The sequence below is a fragment of the Marmota marmota genome, unplaced genomic scaffold (genome assembly GCF_001458135.2).
Source record: "Marmota marmota marmota unplaced genomic scaffold, marMar, whole genome shotgun sequence".
NCBI lineage: Eukaryota > Metazoa > Chordata > Mammalia > Rodentia > Sciuridae > Marmota > Marmota marmota.
In genome coordinates, this window is record NW_026000242.1 from 2873917 (window position 1) to 2887693 (window position 13777).

The 13777-nt window shown below is 41.8% G+C and overlaps 1 protein-coding gene across 3 annotated transcripts in view; it reads right to left on the bottom strand.

Annotated features, from left to right (window-relative positions):
* Sorl1 (sortilin related receptor 1) overlaps positions 1–13777 on the bottom strand; it is a 158239-nt gene that overhangs the window by 63306 nt on the left and 81156 nt on the right. For all 3 annotated transcript variants that reach the window (XM_015489718.2, XM_015489720.2, XM_015489719.2), the window contains exons 15-20: positions 10530–10658; positions 9945–10030; positions 5434–5606; positions 4599–4730; positions 2122–2213; positions 238–484 (exon numbers count right to left, since the gene is read on the bottom strand). In XM_015489718.2, the coding sequence (XP_015345204.1) occupies positions 238–484; positions 2122–2213; positions 4599–4730; positions 5434–5606; positions 9945–10030; positions 10530–10658 (859 nt within the window). The remainder of the gene's footprint in view (positions 1–237; positions 485–2121; positions 2214–4598; positions 4731–5433; positions 5607–9944; positions 10031–10529; positions 10659–13777) is intronic.

Below are 13777 nucleotides of genomic sequence, written 5' to 3' on the forward strand. Positions count from 1 at the left end.
CTTAAGAAATAACCTTAACTCTTAACCTTTTGAATTGTGAGTAGTGGTAGTGGCCAGGACTCCAGCACCTGTATCTGGTATAGGCTGAAGTGAATTATCTCAAATTTAGAAAAGAGCAGATTTCCTAAGAGTCAGACAACATCTCTGTGAGACCCCAAAAGTCCCCAGCTTTGGACCTTAGTATGCTCTTTACCTACTCTGCCAGACTGCCTGATGGTGGGACAAATAAGGACTCACCTTGAAGACAGCAATGGCATAGGGGTGCGGGAGATTGTCCAGAATGACCGAGCGTTGCTGGCCACTAAAAGTGATCCGTTCAATGCAGTCCAGGTAGGCATCTGTCCAGTAGATCCACTGGTCATCCACAGAGATGCCGTTGGGCCACTTGACGTCCTCTGAAACAAGACGATGAGCAGCAGAGCCATCCATGTTGCTCCGATAAATCCCAGGCTTCAGGTCCCCCCAGTCGGTCCAGAACATGACCCTGGTCAAAATGGGGATAAACCACATACCTCGTCAAAATGGGAGAAAGAGGAGCTCAAATACTCCTCTCCATATAGGAAAGAGATCCCTCTAGAACAATCATTATTTTAGTTATCAGTAATCCTAATATTTGAAACCACTTAATTCCTTGACTCAGAAATTCCTCTACTAAAATTCACCTATAGTCAAATTAGGCAAAGATAATGTACAAAGAAATGTATAGATGTGTATATTAATCTAAATGTTAATTGGTATAGGAACTGATATATAATAGTACATACCACAGAACACTATGAAACCTGGAAATCTATGTGTGTTCAAATGAAACTATCTTTAAAACAGATACTTTTTAAAAGTTACAAAGTTGTAAACACACTGATTCAATCTGGTGCATGAATGTAGGGGGGAACCTGTGACTTAAGGATAAGGTTTGTACATGGGTAAAAATGATTTTAAACAATACATAAGAAATTACTAAAAATCACCACCCCTAGGATGTATGAGGGTAAAAGGTTAAGAAGAACAGAGAAACTGGGCATGGTGTTGCACATCTATAATCCCAGCTGAAGCAGAGAAGGCTGAGGCAAAAGAACTGTAAGTTCAAGGCCAACTCTGGAAATTTAGTGAGACTTTGTCTAAAAACACAATTTTTAAAAAAATGATTGGAGATATAGCTGTAGCTCAGTGGTAGGGAACGAGTGGGGTCAATCCCCAGCATACAAGAAAAGAAAAAAAAAAAAAAAGAAGAGGAGGAGGAAAACAAATACCAAATACTTTTGTTTCATACACTTTTGTTCTCTTTTAATATTTTAACCAAGTACATAGATTATTTTAAGAACCTTTCTTTAAAAAAAAATAGTACTGGGCTGGGGATGTGCCTCAGGCGGTAGCGCGCTCGCCTGGCATGCGTGCGGCCTGGGTTCGATCCTCAGCACCACATACAAACAAAGATGCTGTGTCTGCTGAAAACTAAAAAATAAATGTTAAAAAATTCTCTCTCTCTCTCTCTCTCTCTCTTTAAAAAAAAATAGTACTAATTTTGATCATAAATACTAGCAGACATGAAAGGACTTTGCATTCCCTAAACACAATACTACTTTTTTTAAATAATTATTTTATTGTATGCATTTATTTATTTATCTTTCTGTGGTGCTGAGGATTACACCCAGTGCCTCACACATGCTAGGCAAGTGCTCTGCTACTAAGCTACAGTCCCAGCCGAGTACATACTAATTTTGAGTAAGAAAACCTATATGTGCTGGGTGTGAGGGGAGGCAGGGGAAAGATGGATTGAATTAAATATTTGTGCTATGCATGAAACTGAAGATAAAACAATCCTTACAATACATGAGAGGGCCTTCCGTGTCTGGAGAGTCCCTTTCACCATTACTTTTACTGAAAAAAACACCTCACAGATGTGAGACATTTGGATGCCTCCAGAGTCTGGTACTTGCTAATGAAAAGCGAATGGAGTTACCTGGCCTTGATGACTAGGTGTGGTTTCAAAATTCTCGGTTAATAGGTTATTTCTACCATATTCATGAGAAGCAGAGTTTTGCCCAGAAGTTTACATTTCTATAAGAACCTACTGTTGCAGCATTGGACACAATGCTGACTTTCTTTTGAGGACACACTTACCCCTCTTGAGGCACTAGGACCAGAGCCCTAGGCCGATCCAACACAGAGGAATTGACGATTGTAAGTCGGAAGTCACCATCTGAATTAGCTACCTGACAAAAGAGAAGGAAAAGAAAAGGCCAGAATGGATCTGAGCTCCTTAAAAGATCCACATTGAGGGGGTGAGGGGGTTGTGGCTCAGCGGTAGAGTGTTGGGGTCTAGAGTGTGCAGGGCGCTGAGTGCGAACCTCAGCACCACATAAAAATAAAATAAAGGTATTGTGTCCAACTACAACTAAAACAAAATATTAAAAAAAGAAAAAAAGACTCACATTGCCAAAGTCCTCTATCAGCCCCTGCCTACAGAGGCACCTCCCCCAGCCCATCCCCCACACATCTGCATGATTCCAGTTCCAGACCATCTGGAAACCTGCCTTCATTTCCAGTCAGAATGAGCTGATCCCTCCTCAGGCTCATGTGCCAATTTTCACATAGTCTGAGAGCAGTCGTAACTATGTGTGCACTTCCTACCACACAATGATCTGCAGAGTTAAGTGGTCACCCTTGCTTTACCCTTTGGTATCCACAGAGCTGGTTCAAAATCCAAGGATGCACAAGTCTCTTATATAATATTGTAAAGCATTTGCCTGTAACCTACACACATCCTCCTATATACTATAAATCCTCTCCAGACTATTTATAATACCTAATACAATGTAAATCCTATGTAAATAGTTGTTATAGTGTTGTTTAGAGAATCATGACAAGAAAAAAAGTCTATCCATGTTCAGTACAGTTTCGTTTTGGTTTTTGAACATTTTTAATCCACTGATGTGAAACCCACAGATATGGAGGACTTGTCTTAATCTTGTGTTATTTATTTAACACACCCATGTTACTCCACCCTCCACCAATGGCCCAATACAGCCCATTCTCTACGTAGCAGCCTTGCAACGAAAAGTCGAAGAACAAGCCCCACGTTCTCCCTCTTCCACTCCAGCTGCGCAGTCCCCACGATCCTCGAGTCTGATATATACTCACTACTCTGCTCCCTCCATACTCATCGCAGGCCTGCCTTCCCGACTACTTGCTCTAAACACACAGTAACTTTCCTTCAAAACAGCTCTGGGTTGACCTCCCTTCCTAACTTTTCTAACCCACCTCATCCAAGAGCTCGTGAACTCATCCTATACCAGTTTGCACAAACAGTATTTGAGTTAAGAAGGAGTCACCCAACAAGCCTATGAAAGGGCAGATGCATTTTTCTAGCACCTCACAAAGTTCTGGCAACACATAAGTAAATAAAGGACAGAAACAGCAATAACAAAACCACTAAGGCAGCACTTGGTAGATACCAGGCACCCTGCATCTTGTTTACTTCTGTCAGCAGCCCTATGAGGGGCACACTACAACCAGCAGGCTGAGCTCAGATGCCACAGCCTCAGGAGGCCTCCGACCTGTCTGCCTTTCCTAATGCTCCACTCCCCAACCATGTAATCACACCACCTGCACTTAAGTTCTTTGCAGCACTCATCACAACAGAACTGGTTTCTTTATTTCTTTATCATTTTGTCCCTATTGAAACTTAAGGTCTATCGGAACAGGAACTTGCACAAGGTCTTCTTGCCCAGTGCGGCATCATTAGAGCCTAAGTTCAGAGCTATCACATATCATGCACCAAAGCACTTGTCAAATGGCTGAGTGAATAAATCAATCTTCATTTAACACATGAAGAGACGGAAGCTAAAGAAGCTGAATTCCTTGCACCATATCATTTGCTGGTATGGTAAAGCTTGAACTCGGAGCTCCTCAAGTGTTTCTTTGGACTTGCAACCTCACTTGGCTCTGCGCCTCCCTGCTTCTACTATACTTCCCACTTTGAAGACCCGCATGCTTTACTTCCATGTAGCACCAGTACAAAAAGCTGCTGAGGCAGTGTCCCTGGCCTCAGCACTACCTTCAGGAATTGGGTGGACCTATATTCCTCAACCCAATGTTTTTGGTGGTGTATAAGTCATTTATTACCCTCATGTTGCCTTGCACATGTAACATTGAATACGTTTTTGGGGTAGCTAAATTATAGACAGTAATATCTGTATTATTATTATAGATAATAATGATGATGATGTCACTGTCATTATTACTCTAGCATTATTACTGGACTGTTACCAATATGGCATCATTATCATTATTGTTATTATATTATGCTTCTGTTAGCCAAAGTATAAACTTTTAGTTATCTTAATGACGTTATCTCTGATGACATCAGACACCACGTTCTCACCTGGGACTTTTATGGCAGTGAGTAATCATTCTGGGACCAACCCTCCCCCTCCTTTCCCCTTCTCCTAAGGGCTCAGCCTTTCCATTCTTTGGAAATTCTTAGAAAATTGCCAGAGTAATTTAACACACTGGCTCCCACCCCTGTGTCAAATCTGGATCAAAGCCCAGGTGCTCCCCTCCTCATTTAATTAAGAAAAACATGGGGATACACATACCTCAATCTTCTTGAAGCCAGCATCCACCCAGTAAAGTAACTGGCTGAGAGGTTCAAAGGCCAAAGCTTCCACTGTCTCCAGGCCAGAATCGATGATCACTTCTTGCCCTGTACTCCCATTCAAACAGAGGCGCTAGAGAGAGAAAAACAGCAGTAAATGCTGTGAAATGTTCAGATGATCTTCTGCCAAATCAGTCTCATGGACAGTAACCCTTTATTCAGCTGGCTGGATTGCCAAGGGATGAGATGTTTTATACTGTTAAATTTTCCAGACACATGAAGCTGAGTTTTAATAAGGGCATTTCCAAAATGTATTATGGTTTCCTGTTTTAAACAAAACAATGAACAGAATTTAATCCTTTATATTACTCTGCATTAGCGTCATGAACACTGGTTACTAAATTATGTGCTATATCACATTAATGAGGTCAGAGATTACTCAGATGCATGTGTCTGCTTTTAAAACTAATGAAACCAAACTGCTGCTATTTCTGAGTTCCTATATCTGCCTTCACAGCTGCTCTTCCCTTGTGAAGCTCTTAGCCATCAGGTGCTATCCTTGGGACAGCTATACTCACGGTCACCCCGTTCCTCACCCCCAAGATACCCAGACACTGTATAATTTCTGTTGGGTTAAGAATATAGGTAAAAGTTTTTGGAGTTGTGTTTCTAAAATGATTATGTAGACAATGAATAAAGATACTCTCTCTCCTTTAAAATGCATGGATTTGGGCTGCGGGAAGAGCTCAGTAATAGACAGCTTGCCTAGCATGTACGAGGATGAAATCTGATCCCCAGCTTTGCAACCCCCAGAAGCAGACCAATGGCTGACTCACCTGGATGATATCCAAGGCCAGGTCAGACCAATATAAGCAGTTTCGTTCATAGTCAAAATCCAGGGCCACAGCTGCCCGAAGCCCACTGAGAGGCAACTGCTCTGTGGCTCCAGAGGCAAGGTCATAGCGGTGGATGGACTTCCGCATGGCGTACAGGATGAATTCGTTCTCCTCTGCCAGATACACAAGCAACAGAGAGTGGACCTGGGGGATGCTGAAGAGCTCCTAGCTGATCTGACCTTTTTTTTTTTTTAATACACAAACTTCAACACCACTGTTACATGGTCTAGATCAACTGAAAAAAACTAGGAATCCAAACCTGGAAGGCATATCATGGATGATATTTCTGCCTTGAGCAGGTTATTTGAATGCCAGTGAATCTGTTTCTTCATCTGCAAATGTTTTACCCGTTAGATGTTTTTTTTTTTAAATCTAGATACCCCAGTATACTTGCTTCAGTATCCACACTTTGCATTCCACCTCTAAGTCTTCAGAGTCACACTTGCCAATATCAATGAGACCAATCACCATGTTCTCTCTCTCTTTCTAACTGTCCCATAGCACCACACAATAACTTGGATCTGGAGTGTACCCAAAGACCCATGAGTTAAGGGCTTGGTCTTCAGCTTGATGCTGTTGGAAAGTTATGGAACCTTTAAGAAGTGGGGCCTCACAGGTTTTAGGTCACTGGGAGTGTGACCTTTATAAGAGAACAGTGGGACCCCAGCTCCTCCTGCTGCTGCTCTTTTGGTTCCTGGCCACCATTCATGGACTGACACCTCTAAAATTGTGAGCTAAAATAAACCTTTCCCAGCTGGTTATCGTGAAGGAAACCTGATTAACCACATCATAATCTCATTAACCAGACACCATTAGTCATTGAAGACTTGGAACTAACTGTGTCAGCTTTTCATCTCTATGACCAAAATACCTGCAAGAACAACTTAGGGAAGGAAAGTTTATTTTGAGTTCATGGTTTCAGAGGTTCAGTCCATGGTTGAGTGGTTCCATTGTCCTGGGCCCAAGCTGAGGCAGAACATCATGGCAGAAGGGCGTGGTGGAGAAAAGCTGTCAGCTCATGGCAGCTGGGAAACAGCAAAAGCAAGTGCCAGGGGCAAAATATAAAACCCCAAAGGCACCCTCCCAGGGAGCCTCTCCTCCAGCCACACACTACCTGCTTACAGTTACCACCCATTATGATTTTCAGATTATGAATCCATCAAACAGATTAATCCACTGAGTAGGTTACAGCTCTCAAATCTAACCGTTTCACCTCTGAACATCCTTGCATTGTCTTACATGAGCTTTTAGAGGCTACCTCACATCCAGACCATAACACTAAGTTTTCTAACCAGTTTGTTCATTCATATTGTTCACAATGACATGTGGCAATCATACCAACTTGACAGATTTTCAAAATAATAATACAATTGCTCTGGACTATTTACAAAATATTTTGCAATATAATCATCACAAAGACTTTCTTTCTGCTCAAGAAACATGCAATGTACTTGCCACATGCTAGGCACTGCTTAATCCTCCCAAAAACTGCATGATAGAAGAGCTATCATGAACCCAGTTTTACAAATGAGAAAACTGCGACCAGAGAGGCTAAGTTACTTGTCTAACACCATACAACTAGTAAGTGGCAGAACCAAGATCTGAACCCAGGTATTCATAGTCTATATTTTAAAACATGACTACTATGCTGCCTCTTTTTATGTAGATACTAATGATCTACATAAAGAGAACAGTGGGACCCCAGCTCCTCCTTCTGCTACTCTTTTGTATTTTGTGTGTGTGTATACATGCGCACATGCACACACTAAGGATCAAAGCCAGGGCCTTGCAGGTGCTAAGAACAAGTTCTACCACTGAGCTACATCCTCAGGTTGCCACTTTTTAAGACACAGAAATAGAGGCCCATGCGGCTTAAGAGATTTATTTAAGTCAGACAATGAGTAACAGGAAAACCTAGCACTCTTTCTTTTCCACCTAGGAAACAGCGTGGAAGACATCCAGGCTCTTCCACAGGAGTGGAGAGAAGCAAAACCTCAGCATCCCTGTTGACAGTCTCTATGTTGGAGCTTCGGTCAGCCCAACCCATGGAGGTGCGTGGAGGGCAGTGCACCCAGCAAGAGGACAGAAGCTTCACACCCCACCACCTCACCCAGCACACTCTTCCTTATTGCTGTTTACCTGCACTCTTTGTAAAATCCTTTGTAATAAATGAATAAATGTGAGCACCCAACCCAGAGAAGTTGGAGAAAACAAACCTCACAGGCAAAACCCAGAGGAGTGCCACAATGGCACCCAGAGAGGGATTAGACAAAGGAGGATTAGGAGAAGCCAGGCTTAAGGATGATGTTGAGCTGCTATTTTTTGAGTCTGTCCCTATATTTGGATATTTGTTAACATGAGTCATCTCCCCAGAGTCTAACAGTGAAAAGTTCTTTAAAAATGAAGAAGAAAAAATAAGCATCCATTTGACAGCGTGGTGCACGTGGAACCAAGATGTGACTCCCAGTGCTGCATGCCTGGATTAGCCCCCTCTGGACTCCATCAGGAGAAACAATACCTCAAAAAGTGAATTCACCTACAGTTTCTAATAGGTAAGTATGCCTTCTTTTCTTTGGGGCTCACTTTACTTCAAAAGCTTCTAAGCTATCAAATGATAATCAAATGCCTCCTTTCAGTTGTCCCTGTAGTTCCCATGGTACTTTGTTTCTTCCAAGAAACAAAGAAGAGCCCAAGTCCAGAAAAACCTGCTTCAGGATTAGACAGTGAGCAGCATGCAGTACTTCAGCGTATAATGCCTAATCTAGAAAAGGAACAGAATGCTTGGCCGGTGCTGGCCATATGTAAGCACAGCCTGGAAATGTGTGTTGTTAAGAGTAATCAAAAGGAAGAAAAATTACTGCATTATAAAAATCCTTCCAGATGCCCAGAATACCTCATCTTTGCAAAATGTTCTGGTTCCCATTAGCCTTATGAAAACATCTTTTTCTTTCTGGGTACTTCCCTGCCTTCTATTTCCTTTCTTTTTTAGCCTTCTTCTGCTTCTTTGACATTTAGGAGGTGGTTTATACTGAAATGAGACTTTTCTACTTCATTCCTTATTCTATCCTGTCCTATCAAAAGAGAAAATAGCTTTCCTGCCAGTTTTGATGGCTTTATACAAACTGTTTTGTCCCTTGCTGAATTATCTTTGGAAATATTTATTACAAAAGTATGTACTCTAGGCCCTTTAGAGCCATCACTCAAAGCCTCCTCACCAAGTCCTCATCAATAACAGCACTTGTGATGGGAATATCTGAATATTATCTGCTCATTTGTAGGAATCTGCTGAAGCAGTGGTTCTTTTTTAAGTCTCCACGGTGAGATATGTTAATTACTCTGGTAGTGATGGAAGATTAAATTAAAGGACTAATGAGCTTAGCATGAAAAACACCAGGGCAAACAGGCAACAGGGCGCAGGAGAGGCTGCTCTGCCCTACACACTGCTTTCATGACTCGTTTGGCACCTGTGGCTGTTCCATTGGATACCACCACGCTATGGAAGTCAGCTCATCCTCTGCCCTCACCGAGCAGAGTGAGCAACAGCAGGGCTCACAGGGAAGAAGGAAGATCTGAATGAATAAGAAGCACAGTGAAGAAAGAAGAGAGGCCATGAGGTTAACTCTTTTTTAAGGTATTATAATTTCATGTCTGTGTAACAAATATCCATGTTACATTCCCAGAAAATCAATCTGAAACACATTTTAGAATACAGTACACCTTTATGGCATGTGTAATCATCCCAAAGAAGTCTTCCAAAATTAGTAGGAATAATGATCTTCTGAATAATAGGAATGCCATTTGGGTGATGTCCAATGAAAGGAATAGACCCAAGAATTTGAATTTTAACTCTGTTACTTACTGGATATGTGACCTTGGGTAAGTTATCTTATCCTCTCTTCTGGACATGCTTGCTTTTTCATAGATATGTACATATTAAGTGAAGCTGATAATATGTGCTTCATTTGGGTGTTAAAAGGATTAAACTGCCTATGCATGGAAAAGTACATTAAAATCTGCAAAATTCCATTAATATATTAGCTATAATTATTACAAAATTAAGACAAACCACTAAGTTACCTCCTATGAAGCCATAGATGTCTTTAAATTCAACGGCAACAACAGATGAAGAACACAAAAGCCTGTGGGCACCCTTGGCCCCCACCCAGGGCCTAGCACACAACAGTCACCAAACACACACTTTTCAATGAACAGAGGGATTTCCTTCAAAAAACTGAGCCCATACTAAATATTTTCCATTCCTTTAAAGATGCAAGACTATATATAAATTTAGTTTGGATGCCAATCTTAAGAGGAAAAGGGAACTCTGATGCTTGTAATTTCGTTTATTTTTTCTCCACTGAGTTAGAAGAGCCACAAGCCTGACTGAGGTAAGATCCAGATAAGACTTAAATGATATTTCAAGAAGCCATAGAGAAGAAATTGCCTCTCACCTGCCAGGGGACAAGGAACCAGCTCTCCTTCCAGTCGTGCTTCAACGTCTCCTCCACTGCAAGTGTCCCCAGAAATCTTCCGGTAGCTGTCAACCCCACGTGCACACACAAAGTAAGAGGTCAGAAACACCAAAGATCAGTCATGGAGGGACCCCCAACTGGGAACACAATTCCCACCATGGACAACAGATTCCACCCACACGTTTCCCTACAGCACGAGGAGGAAGGTGTTTGGAGATTCTAGGTCAGTTCTGCTCATAATTGACTTAACAGTCCCAGGCCATTTAGTGCACTGCTTTGGGCAAAACATTTAGACATATCTTGTCAATGGACTCCTCTCAAGATGTGTCCTTGTTGACATTTATGACTTTTATGTTGCAGAAAAGCTTACGAATTTGCAAGTGTTTTCTCTCTGGGAACAGGAGAGTCTGCAGGCACCACCATTTTAAACCTGCCCAGCTATTTACAATCTGATAAATTAAAGTTCTACAATGTAGAAAGTGAAAGAAGCCCAGGTGGTCCTGGATTCTCACCCTCTGTGCAGACCCTGTGTGCACCTCACTTGGCAACCTGTGTGATACATACCCTCTTGTTCTCCGATAGGTAGAGCCCACAAGACAAGGCACAGGTGGAGAGTAGGACTTTCCGGAGAACTCTGGGTCTGGAACACACACTTCTAGGGACAAATCTTCACTCATCTTGAAGCCAAAGTCACTGAAAGGCAATTGGGTTTAGTTCAGGCCACTACTTTACAAACTTCAGGCACTTCAGTTTCAACCCTGCTCCTTTTACCACACCATCACTTGTATTATGGTTATTTGACATGCCACTTTAAAGAATACTCATTTTTGACACTAAAATACATCTGCAAAAGACAATTTTTATCCAAACCAGAATTGGAAAAACACTATTACATGCCATAAACAGAAAAAAACAATACAAATCCTGATACACCAAACCAAATAATATTAAATTTTAAGCAGATCCAGTTCCCTAACTGGAGTCCAAAGATTCTAGTTGTGCCTTTTCTTCTAGGCTAAAAGGGATTAACAAAAGTTAAAGAATTACTAGCATTCAGTGACACTTTCTCTTGACCTAACCAGAAGAATTAAAAGAAAAGTTTAAAAAGAATTTTATAAAACAAAATTATTTTGACTAAAACCTCAATGCCACTGAAGACCCTGCCCATATACTGTCTAAACCACCTGGGCTGCTACACTTTGGGATATAATAGCTGGCTTCAGAAGATCTCTGACAATCTGGGGGTCACATGGACCAAGCCTCCCTGCTCCATGGGCAGCACCTGTGAGTCAGCTCTGCCCTCACTGCTGCTCTGAGCTACATCTGACAACTCTAGAGTCAGGCAGCAATTTTCTAAGCCTCACCCAAGCTGTCAATTCTGTAACTCAAAGGGATCGTCCACATTTATATGCTCTGCTTGAAAAGCTTCACTTACTATATTTAATTCAATAAATATGAATTAAATGCTTATAATATGAAAAGTACAACCAAACACAGGGCAAAGTCGTTTGTATTACATAATCCACATTTAGCAATTTGTAGAAAATTGTTCCAAAGGCGACAAGTTCTATTATTCAATCAAACAGGTCTAATTCGTTCAATCAGTTCCTACCAAAAGGCTATTTTACATCTTTTTAGGGACTGGATGAAGTATTAACTAATTACTTATTTGCCTCCAAATCAAGGTGCCCAATTCTTAGGCAGCTTTGTGTGGCTGCAGTCTCAACTTGGTGGCTGTGAAAGCACTTTAGAGGGCCACGCCCAGCTTCCTCCCTCCCCCAAAAGAATGGAAGAAAGCAAAAGGCATGGCACATTTAAATATTGTCCCATAAAGCTTCTATTTTAATGATGTGTGTGTGTGTGTGTGTGTGTGTGTGCACGCACGCGCAAGCGCACGCACACATACATGAGGTACAGGGTCATAATACAAAATGTACTGCTTACTAGGAGGCACATCAAGAATTTTAAAGTCACATGTCTTGGCCGTGTGAAGAAACATAAAGACATAAAATAAACTACCCCCTGAAAGCAGTAAATGAATGGGCTGAAAACTGGGCTTCTCAGTGGGGTCTGAAAGGACTATTAGAAATAGCCTTTTAAATTCAGTTGTCAATCAGTGGCTGAGCTCACAAGCAGATATCTCAGCTTGCTTGTTCTCATCTCATCTCCTGCTGTCCATCTTGAGACTGTTCCCTTTTCAGTGCCACAGTCCTATCCCATCAAACACTTCAAGAGCTATGCTGCCAAGCTGGCCCCTTCCTAGCAGCAAACAGAGACAGAGCACAACCTGACATAAAAGCCTGTCACCATTTTCCTAGTGCCCTCAGTCCCTCGTTCTCACAGGGCCTGCAGCCTAACTCGATGAGGAGCAGAGCAGGTAGTTATTCTGGTCTATAATAAAAACACAAAACAGGGATAAGCACTCAGCAGGTTCCAGCAAGCCAGATAGGAAAGGCATGGTAGACCAGCAGGGGCCCAGCCAGTCTCCCAGGAAGGCACACCAAGTTCTACTTGTTTACATTTTTGTTTGGCAGGGGGTAGGCAGAGAAAGATGATCTTAACATTTGGTTTTTGTTTTTAAGTATAATAGCAGTCAAGGAAGAACCCTAAAGAGTTGTTGGATTTTCTTATGCATTTTTATTTAGTCTTAATTTTATTTTGAAGTAAAGTATCCCCCTCAGTACTACAGGGAGACTGGTTCCAAGATCCTCAGGAGATACCAAGTTCTGAGAATACTCAAGCATCTGTGCTGTGACCTTGGCAGTAGGCACTGAAGGCAATGTCCTGCATGTTCTAAGTCTTGCTGCTCTGAGGCCAGATATGCAGATAAGTAGCATCATTTCACCTGACAGCCTGACAGAACTACAGTTCCCCAGAACTCCTGAGGCAGAATTTGCATTTTAATAAGACCCCAGGTGATTCACACCTACAAGTTTCAGAGCATGGTCTAGAAGTGGTCAGACACAGGGGGCTGTTTTTTAATAAAGTTTTATTGAATCATAGCTATACCCACTGCTTTCTTTTATCCATGCTGTGCATAACTGAGTAGCTGCAACTGAGACCATAGACTTCATGTGACCTAGAAAGCCTAAAACATTTATATAGATCCCTCTTCTAACCTCTAATCTAGAACCCATTACAGGGTTTTGGCTTTAATTAGATAAGTGTGGCACTGTCCCAAACAAAACTTAGCTCTTTGGTGCCCCAGCAAACACTGAAATGTAAGCTCTGAATATGTTTAAGACAAAGTTCTATTGATACCCCTACAACACTTTCCTGCTGAAGACAGACTGTTGGGGAGATCAGAAATCCTGTCCACTCAATTGCTAGAATCATCTTCCTATAGTTAAGCATTTGTTTTAACCAACTCACCTCAGAAGTCATCAAGGCCCTTCCTGCTTACGGAATGAGGTCCATTCCCTTCAGGGCCTCCACTCCTACTGCTTCTGTCATTTTCTACTTCGTCTCCACTCCCTGCCTCTGCTGCAGTCACCCAACGAGTTGCTCAAACTAAACCACCACCACCATTCCTGCCCCATACTGTCCACTGTTGCATGGTCTTAGAGTTCCCTGGACACATACCCAGATGTCTCCTTAAAGACCATCTACACCAGGGCTTCCTCTAAAGATTTCCCGATTCCCCAACTGCAAATCACAGCTCTCCCCTTCCTTTCAAAGATCACAATAGAATGAAAAGAGTCACCTCTTCCTCCTTCTACTTTTAATGTTTCTAGGAGTGCCTTGGATATTTTTCTCTAGCAATAATAAATGAATCTCATATATATATATATATATATATATATATATATATA